The sequence below is a fragment of the Pleurodeles waltl genome, chromosome 11 (assembly GCF_031143425.1).
Source record: "Pleurodeles waltl isolate 20211129_DDA chromosome 11, aPleWal1.hap1.20221129, whole genome shotgun sequence".
NCBI classification, from domain to species: domain Eukaryota; kingdom Metazoa; phylum Chordata; class Amphibia; order Caudata; family Salamandridae; genus Pleurodeles; species Pleurodeles waltl.
Window position 1 is genome coordinate 18,145,821 of NC_090450.1, and position 25,454 is coordinate 18,171,274.

The window sequence follows — 25,454 nt, forward strand, 5'->3', positions numbered from 1 at the left end:
TCATTTGTGTCGAACCCACACCTTATGATGAACTTAGCTGCATTTCCCCCATCAACAATAGCCTGGGAAAGTATGGCTCGGCCTCCTCCGAGACCACAGCCAGCACATGTGCATCTAAGTCCCATATCATATAAGAATAATGACCAATAGGCATGCCGTGCTAGGCTGGCAGAAGAGAACATTCTTGTGCCAAAGTTATCCAGTCTCTTGGATACCTAATCCAGTGGAGTGGTGGGAAACACACCAAGATTAATTCTGGATGTGGAGGCTCAGACCACCAAGTTCTCTGGGATGGATGATGCAGAGCCAAACCGCAAGCAGGGCTACTGCTTGAAATTCTTCATGATCCAGTCTGATGTCTGAAGATATTCTAAGGTAAGGAATCTGCAGCTAGAAGTCTCTATCAAATAAGAAATTATTTGGCACTGACTGAGAGAGCCTTGCCAATGCGCTTTCAGATTTATACTCTATCACCTAACCTTATCCAAGTGAATGTTGTACATGTTTGTGTATGTGGTCATTTTGTAGTATAAGTACAGTACGTTTAAATGAAGTAGAGTAATAGAGGCCTGTGGGTTCCCTTTTAAAAGCCCCTCGCCTGTTCCTGTGTACAAGGTGGGTGTGAAGTTGTCTGTTGAATGATTCCTTTTCATTAACCTTTAATAACCAATGTGAGTAGTAATTCAAAGGTAGTTTGTGGTTAGTTGTCTATTTATGTTTGTAAAAAAGTGACAATATTAGGGTTATACGTGTGTTATTTTAGTAGCCTGTTACTACTGCAGACATTACCATCTATGACCAATTGTGGCTCGCTGGGATTGCAGAGGGCGGTGCAGCGTGTTGGTGGTGTGTCGTGGTGGGGAGGATCGGGTTAGGGATGGGGAATATTAATTAAATTAAAAATAAATAAATTAAAAATAAATTACCTCCGCTCCGTGCTGCTGCTCCTACTTCCTCACAGGAGGCACAGGCTGCCAGCCTGCCCTGCAGCCAATCCTGACGCTGCTCAGAGCAGCATTAGGATTGGCTGGGAGCACCCAGATAGGGTGATCCCATGCAGGCTGGGAACCTGTGCCTGCTCTCCCCAACCCGTAAACACAGTGGCTGGCTGGAGAGAGCCACGTGCGTATGTGTGTGGCCGGCCCGAGACGGCCGGACAAACATACATGCGCATTGAGGGGAGTGCTCTGTGCACTCCTCTCCATGGCTGCCATCCCCAAAGCCCCATCCCTTTTACAACAAAACGATGATAAACGTTGTTTAGGAGCCGCCACTGCCTATGGCCCCATAAAGATCAAGCACGCGCAATCCTACTTCAATTAAGGGTGCACTTTCTTTCCATTCTGGATGTTGCTTTCAAACATTTTTCTTATTCTTTATGTCAAAAGGCTTTTGGTACCTATTATCTGTGTAGCTTCCATTTTTTAGCTTCTTGTATTCTTCCTTTCCTGTTTCACTTACTTTTTCTCCCATTCTCTCTCACCTTTTTTCTTTCATTGCTCCTCATCCTTAATTGACTTGTGTGTTGCAATTATAAGGTATTTCTAATGATTGCTGTTTTCTATATTCGAAGTGGGTGCTGAATATGCACATGAATTACAACCTATAAGCCTTTATAAAATTGTTCCTCCCTCTTCTAGATCCCATTGTACCCTGTACACTACCCTGCACAAATGGGATCTGTGTGATCACTCCAATCTCCAGACGGCCAAGATGTGTCTGCCATGCTGGCTTTGATGCTGATGCCAGTGAGAGCACATGCATAGGTATGCTTGTGTATGTTTAATTATTACCTATTCCACAGTAATCTCATACTGAGTGGTCAACTAGACAGATGTTGTTTGTTTCGTAAAATATATGTGTTAGTTTCTGGGTTCCCTGGGCTATACAAAACGTTTTAATATTTAGTATGAGCAGTGCTTAATTTGTTAATAAAAGTGTGCCGGTGCCCAAAGCCCTCCTCTTAAACACATGGCTGCTGCAATTAAATGTGTGAACATAGAATACTGAGGCGGCATAATCCTGAAGCCATCTCTGGCCTCTTCAATCCATTAACAGCCACTCCTTGCCCCTTCAGCTCACTCTACAGCTTTCTACTTTCTCCCTTCGTGACACTTTTTCATTTTTTCCTTCCTCCGTCATTCCCATATGTGTCTTTTGCTCACAGCGAATGCTTGAGGCAGAAGAATAAGCGCCGGCCCTAAAAAATAAGTGCCAGTGCTCAGCACCAGAAACAACAAGCATAAATTAAGCACTGAGTATGAAGTGTTTACTTCATACACCAGCTAAAGATGTAGTGTATGTTCTTTATGTCTATGATAAGTGCACTTGTCCGGGCAAGCAATGGGGTGAATCTGGTTAGCAATGGCGCATACTGTTTACTTTTCTTTCTGAACTGCAGCATGGCTTTAGCTGGCCAACATAAAAGGTTCAAATGCTATTTATTTGTAAGTAAAGAAGGCTGGTGACAGGTTTAAGATCTAATGAACCTTTAGAAGTGTACTGCATTGTGGTAATTATATCCCCTTTTAAAGCAGCTTTCCTTTCAGACTTTTTACAAACTCTTCTGTTTCTGGAAAAAATCACAACTATTTCTACAACTGTAGGTCTTCTTTTTTACTGCAAAGTTGTGGCCTTGTCTAATTATGCACAGAATTAGCATACTACTGATTAGGTTATTAAAGACTTGACACATTTAAATCAGTGAATCAAGCGCTTTATGCATATCACCTGCACAATATTTTGAGCACATTATTCTTCTGGCTCAAGGTAAAGATTTTGTGTGATCTACCTGTCTAAATACATCAGGAAGATCAAGTATCTGTTTAGAACACATATGCCAAAGACCGGTCCTCATATAGAGCAAGGAGTTGCATCATGGAACGTATGTGGAAACAAAACCACCTAACTCAAAATATGAGGGAGCTGTGGTAACAGACCAGCCCCACTAGGGCTCACAGTCCTCTCCTAAAGAGGGTATTAGTCACCAACTAACCCATGCCTACCACCGGTGCTCAAAAAGCAGCTGTCATTCCCACCAAACTCCTTGCCAACCCAACCCATCCTAAGCTACTCTTTTCTAGAAAATTTCTCATGGACATAATCATAACCATTTCATTAAAAAACACTCATTAACCTGTGCTTGGCACAAGCATCCCATCACATTTACTTGCGGTGCCTAGGCTCGAGGCAAGAGTAGTAATCCTGCAAGTTGTGTCACAGCATGAACCCCAAGGTCATTAAGGAACACTAGGTCAAACTTTTCAGGGCCTGAGCATGCAATGAACGTTGGGCTTGATGTAGGTCATGGTCAAGAACAGAATCTCCATCCAGATCATCCTCTTCGTCAAGATCCTCGCAGAGGAGGTGAAAACATGAAGAGGAAGTATGGCGATTCTTCCCCAAGATGCCATTCACTATCAATTGGTAAGTCTCTGCTGCCTATGCAGTCATCCTTGGAGCCACGTTTAGTGAGGATCACTCCTCCTGATCAGTGTCACTGGAGGCAACATCAACGCTAGTGCCCACATCGGTGTCGTTTCCTGTGCATCAGCTTTACCTGGTGTCACCTCAGGCCTACCCGAACTTCCTGCTGCTGGGAGCTGATCCTGCTTTCCTTTTGAACATTGTGACAAAAACGTTAAGCATGCATCAGTCCCCTCTGGTGCATCTGTGGGTCCCATGGGATCTATTGGATCTTCGTTATAGTTCTTCATAATAGGCTTGATGGAAAAGAGGAGCTTGTAGATCCTTCTTATACCTCAAGTCAACAATCAAAGTCCATATGACCAGCGGAGAATTCTATTTGGTTACTTTACAAAGTGATCATGCCTTAAAGGAGTAAGAAGGCTTTGACCTACATGTCTTAAAGGGGTAAGGCTTTGATCACCGGTAACTGGCAGAACTGAAGTTTTATGTTGAGAGTCAAACATGTCTCATCACCTTTGGATTGGAGCAGCTGTGATCAAAATTCTGGAAGTAACAAAAAAAGCTGGTTTCTTCATTATAGAATAGGCAATCCAAGTTATGGAAAAGAATGACTACATCCCGCCAGGTAAGGTCGGCATCCAGCGGTTTGAGACAGAAGAAAGGAGTACTACATGGATGTGCCCCTGTATGGCTGTGGGTACACTCTACTCTGTTTTGCCACCAGTCCAGCAGCCCATGTGCCCTGTTCGGGAGGCGGGAGACACAGCAGAAATGTAGGGCACTCAGGTGTGTAGACGTCATGTTGCTGAAGGGGGGGGATCGATTGGGGTTGGGGTGGGGGGGTACACAGCACCCCATCAAAGAAGTTGATAGCAGAGGGCACTGTTCTGTCAGGTCGAGGAGCTTTGTGCCTACCCCTTTGCCAAAAAGGTCTGTTTTTATTCCACAGATAAAAACGAATGCCAGCTGGACTCGCAGCTCTGTGACCAGGCCTGCAGAAACACCATTGGCGCCTTCCAGTGTGGCTGCACCGACGGCTACCAGCTGGATGCTGTCAACAACCGCACCTGCCTCAGTAAGGAGCAGACATCAAGTTATCTCATTTTGTTTTTTTAAGCTGCAAGTGGATTTTACTCAACATGTACATCAACATGTTTTGCTCTGCTTTGATTTGGCATAACCTGAAAATATGTTTCAGGGGTCTCTAAGGTATTATGACGGGCGTGTCTTTTCCTATGTATATCATAGTGCTTTTTCTAAGGTACTTTGTAGGTAGGTTGGCGCTATGTAGCTTCGCATACATCCATTACATGGTTACTTATAGCTTTTTTCACTGGCCACAACTATAACTGCTCATTCAAAGTGGTTTATCTCTCCCCTCACTGAGGAGACCAAAACTGGATAGGACGTATGTGCACATCTTTAAGAATTAAGACTTTTCACTAACCATCAAAGTGAATTTTTTTTTAATGAATTTTTGTGCAAGAGGTGGTAGAATAACAAACACGAATTTGTGATTGCACAATGCACATATTTCATGTAGTTGCAAACAAGCACAAAAAAGAAATAAAACATAAGATTAAGGAAGCTCAGGCAGTGCTAGTCAGTCATAAACAGAGACATCAATAAGAAATATCGAAGACATGAATCAATTAGCATAGTTCATGAGAGTTAAAGTTAAGAATCAGTGATTGTGATGAACGGTCCCCAATCAGCCTGTTTGAGGCCAAAACCCTGCATCATGCAGTGGCTTAGCGAAACTGGAGCACCCCCGCACAGAACATGGAGGGGCCGCCCTCCAGACTCATTCAGGCTACATGCTGTGCTGAGGCGGTCCCCTGGAGCTCGCCCCCCCACTAAGCATCGTGGGGGATGCAGGCCCTTTTTACGCCCAGGTCTCATGGCATTCACTGCACAACCCCAAATGGTGCGGGCCACACCAATGGGCCCTGTGAGCTAGGTGGTTCCCGCCATCCCTCCCTGCACCTCAGGACCACAGTGGTTCGGCAGACTCCCAACACTACATCCTTCTCTGACCATGGAGGAGAAACATTAACAAAATAAAGTTTAAGCAAAACATTACTCATCAACTCCTTTATGCCTATGATTCAAAAAGTCCTGGCCTGAGTATGATCACTAGGCATGCAGTCCATGGCAGGGTCGACTGTGTGGAAGAACTCCGAGCTGCAGGTCTACCATTTCTTGCTAGGCTAGAACAAAGGGCCTGATTTAGAGTTTGGCGGAAGGGTTACAAGGCACACATGTGACGGAATATGCTGTCCACTGTATTACAATTTCCATAGGATATAATGGAATTGTAACATGGCACACAGGATATCTGTCACGTTTGTGATGAAATAAACATAATCTGCCAAATTCTAAATCAAGCCCTCAGTCTCTGAACCATTGCAAGGGAGTGAGGTTAGGAATGCGGTTGGTATTGGCTGGACTCTCTCCTTGGTCTAAATGCCCTGTGGGAAAAACCTCACTGCCAAGTTGATGGCCTTGGTCGGTAGTTGTCCAAGCCTCAGGAGTCTTGGAGTGACTGGTGTAGAAAGATGGAATTGGCTTGGGCAAAGTAATGTCAGGGCTTGTTGAAATTTCTTGGCTGTGTCTTCCAGGACTTCGGTGGAGTTAGATGCCCCTTCATTGGCTTCTGCGGACTCCCTGAACTTTTTGAACAGCAGACACTCTGCATGCCTACTTTAGTTCCCCTGTGTGCAGTGAACTTGGTGCCTCGTACAAGAGTCACAACCCACAGGTTGGGTTCAAATTGGACCCCCTACTTTTCCCTCGGTGTCGATCTTTCACCAGTACAGGATCTTCCACCCAGATTGGCCATGGTTTCTCCTGGTAGTGTCAGCTGGTAGCCTAGTTCTGATGTAGCCTCCTGGAGTTTGAGAGGTTGTTGGGTTATGGGCCCAGAAAGGAGTGTGCAGTATGGTGTTGGTCACAGTCTGACCGGGGCAGAGTCAGCTGGGTGCAATCCCTGTAGTGACGTTGGGAGTCATTCGATAACCCCTCAGAAAAGTTTAGATGACTCTTTCAACATTCTCACCTGTTGCTTCCGCCAAACAGATAATCTTGATGACCATCCAAATTAACCATTCTACTTCCCCGTTGGATTGGGGTCACCTAGGGGTTATGTGGCTATGTGTGAAGCACCTTGACAGCATGTAGTTTGGCCACTCCTGGCCACTGAATTCAGGCACATTGTCAGTGTGCAACTCACCAAAGAGTCTGTGGGATCTTTTCCAGTTTGGGTATCACTATGAACTGGTGCCACCGGTCCAGAAGATGGTGCTGGCTAGGAGCAACAGCATGTGCTCTGTGGCAATGGGAGCTGCTGGTTCCGTGCACCCAGTCATTTGACACGGCGTGGAACACCTTATTGTTTCTTCCACCAGTTCATATAACTCTGAGAACCACACTTTGCTTCTCAGCTGGCTTCTAATCTTGACCATACCTTGATGTGGGCTAGTTGCCTAGCCTGTTGTCTCAAGCTGTGGGGCATCCCCAATCTAGCCCCTCTCAGAAGCCATCCTTCTTCTGTGACCGAAAGTTCATGCCGCACTTGGCTCAGAGCTTGCAGCGTCACTAGGCGTCTTCTGTTTGCTGTGCTGCATTCATCATTAGGACCTTACAGTCACTGGTTCTTACTGCTGATATAGCCAATTGCAGGCAGTCGTCCTCCTTTGTTGCATGAACAATGTCATCTAGAGACATAGGAAGTGACTAGGCTCATTCCACCACTATATGCACATTTTCTTCAGATGCGTGTGCTGTTTCTTCTTCTTCTCTGGTTGCCGACCTGGCATGTCTTGAGAGACAGTCTGCAAGATTTTGGGATCCCAGTTTCTACTCTATGGGAATTAATACTCTTGGAGTTGCAGGATCCTCTTTGCAATTTATAGATGTGGTTTTCAAGCGGGATAAAAGGCTTGTGGTCTGTACACAAAGTAAACAGGTGGCTGTATAAATATATGTGAAAATGTTGACAGCACCACAGAATGGACTGCAATGACCTTTTTCTCGATGTGGGAATACCTCTGTTCCGTGGGTGTTAGTGCACGGCTGGCAAATGAGACAGGATCTCACTCTCCACAAGTTTATTTTTGTAACAGCACGGATCAGAGACCAAAGGGGCATGCATCTACTGAGAGTTCTGCCCCCTTTTTTGGGTTAAAATAGTCCAGCATAGTTTCTTTGGACAATGGCCCTCATTCTGACCTTGGCGGGCGGCGGAGGCCGCCCGCCAAAGTCCCGCCGTCAGGTTACCGTTCCGCGGTCGAAAGACCGCGGCGGTAATTCTGACTTTCCCGCTGGGCTGGCGGGCGGTCGCCTTCAGACCGCCAGCCAGCCCAGCGGGAAAGAGGCTTCCACGATGAAGCCGGCTCGGAATCGAGCCGGCGGAGTGGAAGCTGTGCGACGGGTGCAGTTGCACCCGTCGCGTATTTCACTGTCTGCACAGCAGACAGTGAAATACATGTAGGGGCCCTCTTACGGGGGCCCCTGCAATGCCCATGCCAGTGGCATGGGCACTGCAGGGGCCCCCAGGGGCCCCACGACCCCCCCTACCGCCATCCGGATCCCGGCGGTCCGACCGCCGGGATCTGGATGGCGGTAGGGGGGGTCGGAATCCCCGCGGCGGTGCAGCAAGCTGCGCCGCCGCGGAGGATTCAATGGGGCGGCGGTACACTGGCGGGACCCCGCCAGTGGTGCCGGTCCGACCGCGGCTTTACCGCCGCGGTCGGAATCCCCATTGGAGCACCGCCGGCCTGTCGGCGGTGCTCCCGCGGTCCTCCGCCCTGGCGGTCAAAGACCGCCAGGGTCAGAATGACCACCAATGTCTCTTGGAAGACCCGTCCTTGCTCAGAGGCCCAGGTCCATTGAATGGATGTTTTTGCAAGGTTACAAGTGGGGTTGTGAGGGTGGTTAAGTTCTTTATAAACCTTCGACATTAGGTGATCATCTGTAGAAAACTTCAGACTTCTTAGGTGGTCGTTTAGGCTGGGGCCAAAGGATGTCCTTCACCTTGGCAGGGTTGGGGCAACTCCTTGTGCCAAGAAACCATGCCCCAAAAAGCTAATATTTTGCTTGAGGAACTCACACTTTTCTCTCTGGAGGATTAGAGCACTCTGGTGTAGCCTGTTAACTCCCCTAAGACAGCTGAGGGGGTTCCTTCAGGTTTGACAAGTGTACCAGGATTAAAGTGACTAAAATTTAGGATGCCGGGAAGCCCTGACAAGACTTTCTTGATGATGTTCTGAAAGATTTTGTCAGCGCTGTAGATGCCAAAGTTAAGCCTGTGTAACATCCAAGCCCCGCATGCATAGAAAATTTTTGATCTGTCTGGAAGCTGTGTCAAGTAGGAGCTAGTGGTACCCTGAAACCATCAAGTTCCTGCTAGTTAATTTACTATGTCATCCAACGTAGGGATGAGATGACATTTCCCTTTAATGGCTAGGTTTGGAAGGCACATATTGACACAGATCCAGTCTTCCCCTGGCTGCATAGGATTCTTTGCTTCTGCTATTGGAGACAACCATGGGAGTGTATCCTTTGACCTTTTTGATGATATCACACTTTTCTAAGTTCCTCAGCTCTTGTTCCACCTTGGGGCGAAGGTGAAAGGCAACTGTCCTGTAGCACAGAACAACATGCGTGATAGAGTGGACATTATGGAGCACACCATCTGTACGTTTAAGCATCCGTTGCCTCGGAAGAGTTACCTGAACTTGCTTACAAGCTCCTCCACTCCCTTTGTGTGGATGTTAAGTGTTATCGGATTATTTGTAGCTTTTCTGGCAACTCAGGACGAAACATGAGCCTCTTGTTGTTACCTAGATTTGAGCTTTCGCCACTTGGTATCTGATGGTGAATGTCTGCCATGAATGTTCCTGCCAGTGGGAGGTTTGATTGCTGAAGGCATAGACTCAGGCTTGTGTGGCTTTCAGCTTTGGCAGGCCTGGCAGGGAGCAGTAAAGATTGTGTGGCATAAGGTTGATGGAACCTCTGGGGTCTACGAGGGCCATCTTTGGCTGTGCTATAATTCGAACTTGGCACTTGGAGGGAGATGATGTTCTCTGTTTGTTCTGTTTCATGGTGTGGAAGACATAAATGACTTCCATCTATTCATCATTATCCATGTTACTTTCTTCCTGGGTTATCCGATGTGTATCCACTGTGTTCACTTTTTTTCATGGTTTTTTTCCAGATTGGGGGATCAGCCTACTTTTGTGAAAATTATTTGATTTGCTGCATGCAGAGCTCTTCTTGCCTCGTGCAGGGCACTACCTATGTGAGGGCTCTGTTCTCCACACCATCTGCAAGGGCCGTGAGTAGTAGGTGCTTTCCTGTCATCCTTGCTGGTGGTCTGGGGTCCTTTGAACACAAGTTCAGTCTTGTTGCAGGACGTTCTACAAGTAAGATGCTCGCTACCTTTGAGAGTTCGTTTGATTGCCTTAGGGTCAGGATGTTCTGCTTAGAGTGCCATAGGATTTGGAAGATCTCAAATTTGGAGGACACACACCCCTTGTATTATTCAACCCTCATTTCATCATCAGTATCCGGTAGCATGCACATGCTGGATAGCCATCACAGACATGTGTAGACAGCGTTTACGGATTCCTCTGGGCATGGTGTGCTTGTTAAAAGAGGAAGCTCTAGTTTGCGAGGGGCTCATAAATGGCAGTGGGATAAACTTTAAGGGTGTTGTAGGTGTGGAGTGATCCAGCTTTGGTGACAGATTATATACTTCCTCACCGGCTAAATGGAGAAGCAGTGAGCGTTACCTGTCCTTGCCTATGTTGCAGTAAAGTAAGTCTCCAAGTGTGTCACCCAAAGTTTCCACCAAGCAAATTGTGTTGGGGGGGTGCCCCCCTTGGTTGAAAATGTTCAATGAGTGGTACGGACACCATAACGTGAGGAGGGGAGCTGGTAGCTGTCATATGGCTGTAAGCCCGCAGGCTTCAGTTATTGGGAGGTGCTGCGTAGTGCCACTTATGCTGTCCTCCGGTGGGTGCTGACAAAGTGTGGGCAGGAGCTACTGAGGGTGTTGATGCATGGTCAGTACAAGAGTACTAGCAGCCCGCTGGCAGTGGTAGTCAGGACAAATAGTCCTCCACTTGGGGCAGCATGTGGAAGCCCTCTTGAACGGCAATCCTGAGGATTGAAGCCGCGTCCAATCCCAAGAGGACCTGTGTGATGTACAGTCATGTGGTTGGTGGTTGGGGTGACTGCTGGAGCAGCAGATTGTGCTATGTGGTATGCCAGCTGGCAGTGCCAGCAGTGTCAGACTCTTACCTTGGCAAGCTGGAGGCCTCTTGCATGAGGCATCTGTAGGAGGCTGGCCTGGTTTGTAGTGGGTACCTAAGGTACTTACACCTTATACCAGGTCCAGTTATCCCTTATTAGCAAAATGTAGGCAGTATCTAGAAGCCAGGCTCTCTAGAGGTACCTGTAGCTGAGCAGCCATGGCTTATCTAGGAGACATAAAAAGCTCATGCAATATCACTGTAGTCACACAGCACTTACACACATGAAAGAAAATACTCTGTGTCACAAAAATAAAGGTACTTTATTTGGTGACACAAAGGGCAAAAATACCATAGAGACTATTCTCCCTTAGGAGGTATGTAGTACACAAATTAGATACACTAGTATGCAGAAATAGCTGTAAAAACAACTAGAAAACAGTGCAAATAGTGAAAATCACAATAGTTAGAAATGGACCTGGGGGAACACAAACCATATACTAAGAAAGTGGAATCCGAATGACGGTTTCACACCTAGGCAAGTGTAGTGAGTAGAGTGTGTCGAGGGGCACTGGGAGTATTAGAAAACACCAAAGGTAAGTAATAGAATCCACCCCAGAACCCAGGAAATCAGGAGTACATCACAGTAACTTTTCTAGAACACACAAGAACACAAGAAAGAAGATTGTGCAAGAACCAGAAGAGACTGCAAGATACCAATGATGGATTCCTGGACTTGAGGACCTGTGGATTAGGAGGACCAAGTCCAAGAAGCACTGAAGAGTCCAGGGAGAACAGGAGCCCCTGCCAACCTGGATGAAGGTGCAAAAGAAGACCCACCGGTGAAGAAAAACAGTCAGTACGCCACCCAAGAAGATGGATGCAGGTTCCTGGTTGGTGCAGATGATGTCCCATGCCGGATGGAAGATTGCAGCCTGGTTTGCGTCGCTGGATTCCACCAACAAGCCTTGGCACATGCAAAGCTCACAGTTAGCTGAAAATGGCGCTGCCGGGGACTAGGAGGGACCTGGTGGACTCTACCCAGGAACGGAAGTCAGAGGGGGGTCTCAGCAACTCAGAGCCCTCAGAAGACCAGGCAGCATGCACAGGAGTCCCACAGCACAGGGACATGAAGGTGCAAAAGGAGGCCCACGCAGCACTACAACAAAGGGTCCCATGCTGCTGGAGAACCACGCAGGAAGCTGTGTGTCGCAAGAAGGAGTGCTGTGGACTGGAGCTGCACGATGCAGGAAGAGCTTCGTGGAAGTAGGCCAACAAGCCTTGGTAAATGCAAAACACATGGTGCACAGGGGTACTATCTTGCGTGGGAAGGCAAGCTCCTACCTCCACCAAACTTGGACAGTTGGACATCAGGACCACTTCAGTCCACCACCCCTGATGCAGGATCCACGCAGCTCGTCAGGAGAGGGGTCCCACAGAACAGGTCGTCATTGCAGAGAGGTGCCTGCTGAAGCAGGGGAATGGCTCCTTCACTCCAAGGGAGATTCCATTGTTCTTCTAGTGCAGGCTGAAGACAGACTGTCCTCTGAGGCTGCAGGACCGGGAAACAGTTGCAGTTGCTGGCACGAGCTGAAGATACAGTGTTGCAGAAATCGCCTTTGCTTCTTTGTTGCAGTTTGTAGAGTTCCCGGGGTGGTGATGGACAGGAGAGGGGTCACTCCCCTTTTCTTTGTCCAGTTTTGCGCCAGAGCAGGGACTGGGGTTCCCTGAACCTGAGTAGACTGGATTATGCAAGGAGGGCACCATCAGTAACGAGGGCACCATCAGTAACCTTTAAGGCATTCCCCGAGGCTTGGAGAGGCTACCCCTCCTAAGCCTGTAACACCTATTTCCAAGGGGAGAGGGTGTAACACCCCTCTCCCACAGGAAATCCTTTGTTCTGCCTTCCTGGGCTTGAGTGCTCAAACAACAGTAGGGCAGAAACCTGTCTGAACGGTGGCAGAAGCTAGGGCTGCCTGGCAAACCTCAGAAGGCTGGAATGGCAATACCGGGGGTCCTCTAAGGATCCCCAAGAGTGCATGGAATCATACAACCAATGCTTGCAAAAGCATTGGGGTATGATTCCAACATGTTTAATACCAAACATGCCTATGTTCAGAGTTACCATTATGTAGCTGGACATAGGTAGTGACCTATGTCCAGTACACACGTAAAATGGCGTCCCCGCACTCACAAAGTCTTGGAAAATGGTCCTGGAGGTCGTGGGGGCACCTCTGCTAGTGCAGGGGTACCCTCACACACAGGTACTCTGAACCCTGCCCTCAGGGCTGGAGGGCCTGCTATAGGGTGACTTATAAGTGACCTGGTGCAGTGTAAACGGCAGTGAAAGGGTGCAGGCACCATTTCACACAGGCTGTAATGGCAGTCCTGTAGAAGCCTTTGCATGGGCTCCCTATGGGTGGCAAAATAAATGCTGCAGCCCATAGGGATCCCCTGGAACCCTAATGCCCTGGGTACCTAGGTACCATATACTAGGGACCGACAAGGGGGCACCAGTATGCCAATTGTGGGTGAAATACTGGGTTACCAGTATGCAGTGAGAAACTTTAGAGGAGAGAGAGCATAATCACTAGGGTCCTGGTTAGCAGGACCCCAGTGAACACAGTCAAGCACACTGACATCAGGCAGAAAATGGGGGTAACCATGGCAAAAAGAGGGTACTTTCCTATAGCATCTCCAACAGGGCAGTGGGCAGCCACTCCGCTGCAAAGGATGAGAGTGAGTCGGCCTGCTTGGAAGACCGCTCCTTGGTCTAGGTACCTTTTCTTTAGAAGAGCAGCCTTGGCACTGCTGTCACTTGGGGCACCGTTGGGCAGGTGTACTCGCACTACATGAGTATGGGGAATAAGGGCGGTACCCTCCTCATTGGCATTGTTTTGTTAGTGCCCTAGGCTGTAGGGCACAGCAGAATCACACATAAGACACTGGTGTAGTGTAATGTCAGAGGCCAAAACCCCACTCAAGGCTTTAATTGAACAACCCCACATGATACAAGGCCATACCAATGGGCCCTGTGAACTAGGAGAGCTCCTCCGTCCCTCCCTGCAGCTCTGGACCACAATAGGTCAGCAGCCTCCCAAAACACCATTATCGATACTTCGTGTGATAGGGGTGAATCCTGTTTTGGGAGATGCACAGTTTAGCAACAGATATAGTATTGTGAAAACAAGCTCATTTTGTGGAATTTTTCATCAATGCCCAGCATAATATGCAGAGAACTCAATGCTAAATTAGCTAAATTATGTTGTACTAACCCAGATATTGATTTCAAGACCACACACCTAAATTCTCTTTATTGTATACATTTAACAAACCTGGGTAGGTCATCCACATTGAGGTAATTTTGAGTCAGCCCAGAACTTTCACTTAAATAGCTTAATTGGTGTATAACATAGCGTAATCTGATACAGACTTCTAGCTGCAGATTCCTTACCTTTGAATTTCCCCAGGCGTTAGACTAAATAGGGAAACTTTTGCTTGAGCAATATGCCTACACGTGCAATAGGGTGGCTTTGTTCGGTCCGCGTGGCATCGTTGGTGTCATATGTGACTTCGCAGTCACCTACATAGGTGCCACCCAGGTGCGCGGAGGTCAGTTCTTTTTTTTCCATGTCAGTTAGCGATGATCTGGAGAAAACTCCCACTCTGTCATTTTTTGACAGGCTTTCTTCAGCATTTTGTCAAATATTTTTGAAAGTGTGTCATGCAGAAAGTTAGGATTCAAACTGTGTCTTGCCTGTCACTGCGCCATGTCAGTTATGGACCCTCACCTTGTCTGCTTATGGTGTCTTGAGTGCAACCATGATTGAAAGTGTTGCTCGGACTGCTGGGCCATTTTGCCAAAGGCTTTTAGGGATAGGTCCCTAAAGCTGCTTGTGGCCCAGCAGTCAACCCCATCAAACGCGACTCCTAGCAGGTCATGGTCACAGGAACCCCAAGTCCTCTTCCTCCCACTCTAGGTCCTCTGACAATCAGGCAAGAGACACAAAAAGAAGTCCAAGCAGATTTCAACTTCACCTCATCTTTGACCGACACAAAGAGCGAGGAACATCGGCATTGCAGGCATGGGTGTGCAAAGCCGCTGCAAGGTTCAACTTCATGCCTCCCTCCATTTCCGGGAGCTCGAGCAATCTCAGCTCAGATAAAAGACATCTACTAGGCCATGTGCTGCATATTCAAGCAGGCCAACCCCTCTGGAGTGCCCTTGGGCACGATGGGGTCGCAGGAGACCACATCAGGTTCTGCGTCTGCAGCTTCAGCCTCAGCTCCAATGGGGTCTCATGGATTTGATGCTGGATCCAGATCAGTGCCGGTCATACCAACGTGACCTTCTCCGGCCCAGATCCTGAAGCCGATGCTCCTGGCACCACTGGCGCCCACCGGTGGAGCCACCCGTATTCTGATTTCCAACGATCCAGAGCCAGATGGGCACGGTAAGACGTTGATTACGGCACCAACGGTGCCCATGAGTGCCAGATCATAGCCTGAGCATTATTTTCAATAGCCAGACTTTGGAGGAGAATGGGAGTTGTCACTGAACCCTTTAGAAATCCAGTTAGAGCAATATTTGGACTGGTATGAGGAACTAGGAGAGGCCAGTGGACTGGCCACAACTCCGCATTCTGGCATGCTCTATCCTTCTACTGTGACTATGGAGGACAGAGCTTCCTATGCAATGGTGGTATATAAAGCAGTGGAGGTCCTTGACTTCAAACTGCCTTCAGTGGCTGTCAAGACTACCCTCTTGTTAGAAGTGCTTCAGCCTGGGCTTTCTCTTCTGAACCCATTCTGCCCTTTAATGAGGCATTTACTGATGTTCCGCTGGAAACTTGGTCCAAGCCCAGCACAGGGGCTCCTGTAAACAGGAAAATTGCCCACCTCCATCACCCTGTAATGCGTGATCCTAGTTTCCTCAGCCAACATCCTACCCCTGAGAGCTTGGTAGTCTAAGCCTCAACTTCCATGGCGTGTTCCCTTCCACTCTTCCTGACAGGAAATCCAAAAGGTTTGACCAATTTGGGAAGATGTTTTCTTCCACCAGCCTGGCATAGAGGTCTGTGAACACCTCATGCTTATTGGGCCATTTCTCGTGCACCTCATGGGATATGGTTGCGCAAGTGCTGCCACAGGTCCCGGAGGAGGTCTGGGCCACCTTCTCCCAGGCAGTGGAAGACGGGAGAGATTTGGCAAAGTTCACCATTGGGTGTGGTCTGGACATGACAGATTTATTGGGAGGAGCGATTTCATTGACGGTGGCCTTATAGTGCCGCAACTGACTGAGAACATCTGACTTTTTGGGGGATGTCTAGGCAAACCTTATGGACATGCCCTTTGATCGAACTCACTTGTTTGGCGAGCAGGCAGACTCAGAGGTGGAGCACTTTAATGACTCTTGGGCTATGGCCAAGTCCTTGGGCCTCTCAGTGACCCCTTCCCCCATCCCCAGTCAGCCTTTAACCCCTTTTTTAGCTATGGAATGGCCGTACTACCATACCACCCTTATGCCACCCACCATCCTGCGCAAGCTATGTGAGGACGTTGGTGCAGTGCATATAGACCTTGAGGGTCTCTGAAGCCAGAAGTCATCCGTCACCCAAACCGCTGCAGGTGCAACCTCGAAGCCCTCCTATTTGATTCTGCAGGACCATGGATGTCCATTTAGAGGAAGAATTCAACATCATCTTCTTCACTGGCAGTCTGTTACATTGGATGCATGGGTCTTGCAGATCATTCAGAAGGGCTACGACCTGCTTTCCCAGTCCTTTCTTCCCCCAGTACTGCTGACACACGAACATCTGGCGGACAATCACATGACTTTGATCCAAGAGGAAGTTACAGCTCTCTTGGCCAAGAGTGCCATAGAAAGGGTTACATTATCAGAAGTAGGCAGTGGTTGCTATTCCCGCTACTTTCTGATACCCAAAAAGAACAAGGGCCTTCACCGTATTCTAGACCTATGGACCACAAATCTGTTCCGCAAGAAGGAGAAATTCAAGATTCTCACTTTGGCTCAGGTCATGTCGGTCCTAGACCAAACAGACTGGCTGGTAGCGTTGGACTTGCAAGATGCATATTTCCACATTCCCATCTTTCCTGCCCACAGTTGTTATCTGCAGTTCAAGGTAGACCACAAGCATTTTCAGTTTACTGTGTTCCCCTTTGGGCTCACCAGTGCCCCTCAGGTGTTCACCAAGGTGATGGCAGTGGTTGCAGCTCATCTGTGCAGGTTAGGGATTTCAGTCTTCCTATACCTCGACAACTGGCTGTTGAAGGCAGGCTCGGCCCAGACTGTTGTCTCCCACCTCCAGACTACAGCGAAACTTCTGCATTCACTGGGGTTCACTATAAACATGCCGAAGTCACACCTGACTCTGTCTCAGATTCTCCATTGCATCGGAGCTGTTCTGGACACAGTGCAGGTTGGGGCGTATCCTCCCAACAGTGAGTCCAAGATATGCAGGTTATGATACCGATGTTTTGGCCTCTATCCTGGGTTTCGGTGAGACTGACTCTAAGGCTGCTGGGCCTCATGACCTCCTGCATCCTGCTGGTGAATCAAAACAGATGTAATATGTGGACTTTGCAGTAGGACCTGAAGTTCCAGTGGGTGCAGCATCAGGTGAATCTCTCCAACATAGTCCAGATCTCGGAGGGAACTGCAAAGACTGCAGTGGTGGCTCATGAACCGCGACTGGGTCAGAGGCAGACTCCTTTCCCTTCCCCTACATGACCTGACATCAGAGACTGAAGAGTAACTTCTGGGATGGGACGGCCATCAGGGAGAGGTGGAGAACAGAGGCCTCTGGTCTCCGGCAGAATCCAGACTCCACTTCAGCTTGTTGGAGTTCCATGCAATCGTGCTAGCTTTGACGGCATTTCTTCCGACTGTCAAGGAGAAGTTAGTGCAGGTGTTCACGTAGAACACCACCGCCATGTAGGGGGGGTGGGGTCATGGACCCTTTGTCAAAAGGCCCTGCATCTCTGGACATGGCTGGAACAGCAGGGCATAACCTTGGTGGTTCAACATTTGGCAGGTCTCTGAACACCAGGGCAGACAAACTTAACTATCGATGACCAACAGATCATGAGTGGCATCCCCATTCGGAGGTTGTTCAAGGACTCTTTCAGCAGTAGGGAGAGCTTTGGTTAGATCTGTTCACCTCCAAAGAAAACGTGCAATGTCAGCAGTATTGCACGTTGAAGTTTCCAAGGTGGCAATCACTCTGCAAAACATTTTGTTGTGAGTGGAGTTCAGGCCTCCTCTATGCCTTTCTAGCCATACTACTTCTTCCCAGAGTTCTCAAGAAGATCAAGAATGACCGGGCCTAAGTAATCCTTGTGGCTCCTGACTGGGCATGGAGAGACTGGTATCCAGAGCTTCTGAAAACGAGCATCGATCCTCCGATCAGGCTGCCCCTTCGGGAGGATCCTCTGTCGCAGCAGCAGGGGAGGCTCCTCCATCTGAACCTGTCAACTCTATGCCTTCATGCGTGGAGATTAAGTGGCGACATTTGACAGCCTTCACTTTCTTATGCAAACTCTACCTAACTATCTGTCAGATATTGCATTTGGTAACCTTAAATCTTCTTCTGTGGCAGCTGGTGGCATAGTGGTAGGAGACCCTTGTATCAGACAGTTGGAAGGTAGATTGAGATCATGTGTCTTGTCTGTTAAAAATGCCCTTGACAAGAGACAAGCTATTTAGTTAGGAGCTGGAAGTCATCATTCAGAAATATTTCAAGATGAGAAATCACATGCAACCATTCAAGCAATAGACCAAGAATTACAACTGCAGCAAGATGCCTTATGATTGAACAAAAATATATGAACCATGGCCTAATAGACTTATGTTTTAACCAGAACAGAAGAGTCGTGGTTTCAGGTGGGGCAGTCAAAATTGCAGTGACCCCAAACTATGGGAGAAAAACTCCCATGGGGATGATGAGTCACTGTTTTTTTTTTTCAAAAACAAAATCCCATTTTGTTTTTTAAAATAAAAGAAATGTTGAAAGTTTGATATATGGCTCTATCACATTGATGGAGCCGCCCATCACAATTTTATTGCATTTACTAGAACTCTCATGACAGCGATTCCTAGAAATGCATGAGGTGTCTCCTGGGATGGCAGACATCTCCAAATTTAGCGGGCGGAGTACCCTCACCATGGCCAGAATAAAGTATTTTGCCATGGCGACGGTACCTAATCTAACCGCCAATCTCAGGCTTGAGTCTGCTGTTTCAGAGGAACCAGGCTTCACCCAGAGAATGGTTGTGAGTCCAAGGGGATGTGGTGTGTATGGAATAATACTGGGGATAAGAGATTGACATCAAGTTATAGGGTAGACACTAGGCAATCTCTTATATCCATATGGGACCGCTGGTGTATCACATGCTGTAAAGCTGGGTGCCATCTACGCAGGATTTCAAACCAATCATTCCAGTGACAGTACCCATGAAGAATACGATTATTTGGTGGTTGGACTCCTGGAATCTGGATAAGGGGCTGTTCATGGAGTGCCAGCAAACAGGAGTGGGGTATGTTTAGATCAAAGGCAGCTCAAGAGCATTGGATGGAAGTGGAGAATGAGTACTCTCCAACTAGAGGAAACTGATGGCTGTATAAACAGTAATGCAGTATTTCTCAAAAGTTGATAGAACAGACAAAACTGTGACAATACCATACATGAACAGTCAATTTGAAACAGGAACTAAGATTTTGAATAGTGCGGCACCAATGATTTTGTCATGGGTGGAGCATAATCTAATGTATTTCAGGGCAAAGCAGGATATTCTCTGAGCAGAGTTTTGACCTCTGCCCAAAATTTCAGAATACCAGCTTTCATATTTCAGAAGTTAAGTAAATAGTTTGGGGGCTCCATTAGTGGACATATTTGCAGAAGATTTGAACACATAGGTCCTTCATTTCTTCTCAGGGTTTCAAGACCTCTTTGCAATGGGACAGATGAACCCACATGTCAGGAGCCCCATTCTCTGTTATACTCCTTCCCTTGATGTTTGCAACAGGGCAGGTGAACCTACATGTCACGAGCCGCAATCTGTTATACTCCTTCCCTTGATGCCTTTGATACTTAGAAAATTCAGAAAGACAAGGGAGGAGTGATTCTGGTTTGTAACTACTGGTTGAGGAGACAGTGGTTCTCACGTCCACATCATATGGTATTGTGCCAGGTGTGGTTTCTCCCACTAGAATCTTATTCCCCAGTTTCTCCTCCATTGTTACTTCTGTCGTCTTTTCAGAAGTTGAGGTTGCTAATCTCGAGGCTGAAAGGGAGGGGCTTTTGAAGCTAAGCCTTTCTCTATCAGTCTCAAATTCTATCTAGGCATCAAGGAGAGCATCCACACAGAACACATACAATGACAATGTTCACAAAATGGAGAGTAAATAAGATTTTAATGGCCTCCTGAAGATATTCTTCTATTTTTACATGATGGATTTGTTAAGGGTTGGTCATTGTCCTCCTTGAGACTTCACATGGCAGCTATGAAGGCCATTACTTCTCCATGGGGTTCTCTTTCTGTTATTCAGGATTGACCTCAAGATTGTTTAAGGGTTTTGGAGTTTTAGAGAAAGATCCATTTAAATAGTTGACACTGAAAGGTTGTTTCTTGGTAGCCATTACTACTGTCAGATGACTGAGTAAGATAAATGCTTTATTATGTTACCCTCCCTACTTAACAAATGTTGAAGATTGTACCTAATTGTGTACCGAAAATTAACTCAATTTACACAGAACTCAGGTAATAGTTCTGCCAGCATTCCAAGTTCAGGTCAAGAAGGCTTTCCACATGTATTAGATGTGGTCAGGGCCTTTTAAGATTTATCTGCATAGAACAGTTAAATTTAGAAAGCCAGACTCATTGTTTATTGATTATGGTCAGCTCAAAAAAGGTGGGAAATCTTAATTACCTACCCCGAGTTTTTGGTTATAGAGATGACTCTGCTTATGCAGTTTTGGGATGTTCTCTTTTGGGTTCGATGGAGGCCTGTCTACAAGGGAGATAGCAGCCTCATTGGCAGAATGGCATGGAGACTTTATAACTGATATTTGTGCCGCTGCAACGTGGGCATGGTCTTTGTTCATTGTTACAGCTTACATTTAGCCAAATGAAATAAATTACATTTTAATACAAAGGTTTTTAATGCCTGAAAAGTTTGCTTGTAAAATTCTAACAGGTTCAAATATGTTTTTCAATTAGTTTGTTGAGTGGCATGGATCCTAGTTTGTTTATAATGGCTTACTGAAACCTTATCTTCTTTGGTATAGCTGCAAAAAGTAACGAAAATAATGAGGAATGTGACTGAGGAGGCAATGTCTAGATTACTTGTAATCATCATTACTCTCCACAATTCCACATTCCTGTACATACCTGTACATATGTAACCACATCCTGCCTAAATCTGGGGAGGAAGCACATATAAAAGCTTTGATTTATCAGGAAGTCTGAAAGGCATTGTTCTTTTAACTAGTTAAAGGGGTATGTATATAAAAGAAACAAAAGAGGAGAAAGCTGCTTTGGTATGAGGTGCTCATATGGAAGAGTAGCCTCACAACTGCTTAAAGTAAGTACTGGGGAAGGGTTGTGGAATCAGAGTAACAAGGCTTACTGGTAAGTATTCTAGATCAGTAGTTCCAAAACTTTTGACTTCTGTGGACCCCCACTTTATCACTGGAACGCGGGTACCCCCACTAAATCATTATTGGAATCCTGGGGCCACCCACTGAGTCATTACTAGAAGCCGGGGGCCCCAGCCGAAACATTGTCCATGATTTGAACTGCAAAACAATACTCAAAATATACAGATACAAGCATTGATCATACACAAATGTTAACACGTTTTATTTTACTTGCAAAAAATATCAATAAAACAATTTTAAAAAAAATGTAATAGGAAGTTTGGAGATTTTCTACATTCAATTAAAGCCACACATCATCCATACTTTATTCTGTTTGATGCACCTGCGCTGCTCCCACGAATGAATCTGAGGATACTAATTTAAATTTTTTGCTTCCGATTTCAAAGTCCTTGCCATTTATAGTACGATTTAAATTGTACATTTAGCCACTTTATTCATATACACTTTATTAATCTGTCAATAGTATTTAATTTTCTGATCAGTCGCAGACCCCTTGAGGATGCCTTGCTGACCCCCAGGGGTTCCTGGACCACAGGTTGGGGACCACTGTTCTAGATAATACCTGTCTAGGCACATCACCTATATTTTCTTTTCTTTTTTCTTCTACTCTGCCATACGTATCATTTGAAATTTTGTTTGACAGCAGATTAGACTAAATGGAAATGATACACTATTTTTATCATCTGTTACATTTGTGTTAGTCAACAGTTTACTTAAAATGACAATAAACCATATACTTATGTAAAATATAATAATTCAATTCCTATGAAAAACAAAAAAACACAAAATTAACTACATAATATAAAAGCATGTTCTGTTTCGTAGTTTGATGACAGTTCCAAGCAATCATGTACGTTTATGAACTATTTCCAGGGACTTTGGAGACTAAGCTTCTGATTTAGATCTTGGCGGATGGACTACTCCGTCACAAACATAACGGATAGCCCATCCACCGTATTACGGGTTCATTATATTCTACGGAGTTCATAATACGGAAGACTGGATATCTCTCACGTTGCTAAGATCTAAATCGGGCACTTTGAAGCACTTTCTATTCGATTTGATTATGTCAACCGGCCAATTTGTTCTCCAGAAGGACCCATTTATGGCAGAATCTTATTTCAATGAGGTACTAAGAAGGGCCACAGTCTGTCGGTAGAAGTTTGAGTCTCCTCTCAGGTATGATTTTGTTGCTGTCGTTTCACAAACCGAACAGGCCCTACAGAGTACATATACGTACCTTAAAATGTTCCCTTGACTGGCGGGGGGCGGGAGGCGTCACCTCGCTGCATCCACCCTCCACCGCCACGATGCAGGCACGTGCGCCCGCTTGGGCGGCGCGAGACTGGGAGCGGGAACCGCCGGCAGTTGCGTCACTCCGTTGGCGGTTGGCACGTGCGCGCTCGCGGGTTTCACGCGGCTTCCGTTGCCCGACGCCGCCTTCTGCTGGCTGCGCCCCCGAGAGGTGCATTGCCGTTTTTATTAATATCACACTTTTTTTCAGAATGAGATACTTTTCAGCATTGACAAGAAAACAAAAAGCTGTGTTCACGACCGCGAATGTAAAAAAAAATATATATATCTTCTGGTCAGCGTTTTATTTTGTTGGTCAGTACCAAAAATGAGCTCCGTCATTGTTTCTTTCCCTTCACAGGAATTGACTTTTGCCGAAGCAGTCCGTGTGTCAACGGTAACTGCACGAGTGCACTCCGTGGGTTTGTTTGTACTTGTCCCCCTGGTTGGGAAGGAAAGAAATGTGATGAAGGTACAGTATATTATTTGTATACGACTTTTACAGACATGTTGTCAGTAGCTATATTTAACGTGTGGGCATCATGCTACATTTTGACCATGCTGCAAAACAGATATTTGCAGCAAACAGAACACCAGCTTTTCAAACGACAAACTTGGAAAAAAAAACAAACTGTAAAATGCACCAGAATACTTTCTTGCTCTAGGCTTCCTAAATATATATATATATATATATATGTGCCACAGCCCGAAATTTACTGCCCACGGCGTCACTACTGGTGTGGCAGTACTCACTATCAGAGCACAAGTCCTAAAAAAGAAGGATTGGCAAAGCCTGTAGTTTGCACCTCTGTTAACACTATTGATTTTTCATTTATTTAGACATATTACACAGCAGTGTGCGGCATGTCTTAAAGTTAGAAAAAACACTGTGTGTCCAGTGGAGGGTCGTGACTCGAGAGTCAGGATAATTAGGAGGCATAGGAAGGATGAGGTTGAAGGTAAGGTAAGAGACCATGTGAGAACAGAAAGGTGCAGAGTTGAAGGAATGAAGGTTCTGTATATCCAGAAAGGGAATGGGGCAGTAGAAGAAGGGAAAAAGAGGGGGGCTGAAAAAAATAAAGTGGGAAGGAAGAAGTAGGTTTGAGAGATGTGATAAACGCATGCGAGAAAGGCTTGAACGGTTGAAAGGCAAAGTGCATACAGAAAAGGACAGAGAGTCTGAGGAGGAATGTGAGAACGGGAGGGAAGGAGGCATGGGACATCACAGGAAGTGGCATCACAACCCATGCCCTTATAGGAAGTGACATCACAAAAAGTGACATCAGATCTTAAGACCCCACACATATGTTTAGCAGGTGTAAGATTAGTACATTTAAGCATATCAAGCGATTTAACAAATACAATTTTGCATCTGGGTTGCAAAAAAAGTGACACAACTCTGACACAAAATCTAGGCCTCAACTTATACACTTATTTTTAAAAAACAAAGAAATTGGCAAAAAGGAGAAACGTCTACATTTTAAAATCTTTTATGGGGTTAAGGAACCTGCTTCAGAGATCATTGTGTGTCCAGTAAATCTCAGGGAATAATATTAATGGCAAGATAACTCTGGAGGTTATCATGTTTCTTCGAAAGACCTGTGTTTTGTCTATTTCCAGGTTTGAATCAAAGTAGCATTGGTGGCTAACTGGTCTCCTTCTTAAGCACATTATCTAAAATGCACATGACAGACTTTTATTTTATGTAGATAGGTGAGTGGGATACTGCTTTTAACACAGAGATCCTTTTGTTACCCGCAGTACATAGTAATCCTTTGAATACAGCACAGTGAGCTGTAAAGGACATGTGATGTCTACACCACGTAACCCCCACGGTCTTATGTAACACATTCCGTACAATGATTTGCACACTTACATGATTTATTGTCAAAGTATAAATGTGTATGTGTGACCTAAAGCGCTCTGACTACCTGCATTGGGATTTGTAGTGCCATAAATAAACAAAACAAAATAGTGGTATTTAAATTGTTATTTCTGTAAATACTGGGACATAACTGCACATCTGACATTCTGATAGTGCATGTATATTTCTGTTAAACAGGGACTGAATAAAGTCCCAGCCGTGCCACTCCTAAGTACCGGTGAAGTAATAACAAGCTGTGTACTTTTGTTTCCCCTCCATTGCATTTGCATTTAGGTTTGAGGCTCCAGATAGCTCACAGCAATAATTCTCTGATTAGACCTCCTGATCTGGGCCCATCTGGATTGAACAAACATAAAACCACCTGCATGTTGCTAATAGTAACAAAATCAGACAATGTGCAGGTTCTGCTGAGTGTGTCCTGGTGTCTGCAAATGACACTGGGAAGATTGCATCATATTTTAGTGGACCCCAGATTCTTGGCAGGGTATATGCCCTACTCTGTGAAAATAGTGGGTGAACGCTATCTATCTACCTCTATCCCTTCCTTGGGCCCTGCTATCTGTGTTAACACAACGCTGACTTTGAAGTGATAGCACCTGTACTGCACATCTGTGGTAGTTGGCCATAGCTGAGCTAACACTAACTCTAAACCTCTTTGATTGTGCCCACTCTGCTCCAGTGCAATGATTTTCGCTGTGCTGTGCCAACATTCATTCTGCATGGCTGAGATAGCGCTTGCACAGCTAATCTGTTGGAGCTGTCATAGATGAGATAGCATTCACTCTGCACAACTGTGATAACAATCTGCACTGTTGTGATTGTGTTCAGTCTGCAGTACTGTGACTACCCTCAATGTGCTGTGACAGCCCTCTGCATGGTTGTGGCCGCAGAACCCATTGAACAGCTGTGGCA

General features: G+C 46.2%; 1 protein-coding gene across 2 annotated transcripts in view; it reads left to right on the top strand.

Moving 5' to 3' along the window:
• Positions 1 to 25,454, top strand: part of LOC138265247 (fibrillin-2-like) — a 514,969-nt gene that overhangs the window by 15,111 nt on the left and 474,404 nt on the right. For both annotated transcript variants that reach the window (XM_069212836.1, XM_069212838.1), the window contains exons 4-6: positions 1,641 to 1,766; positions 4,379 to 4,504; positions 23,019 to 23,129. In XM_069212836.1, the coding sequence (XP_069068937.1) occupies positions 1,641 to 1,766; positions 4,379 to 4,504; positions 23,019 to 23,129 (363 nt within the window). The remainder of the gene's footprint in view (positions 1 to 1,640; positions 1,767 to 4,378; positions 4,505 to 23,018; positions 23,130 to 25,454) is intronic.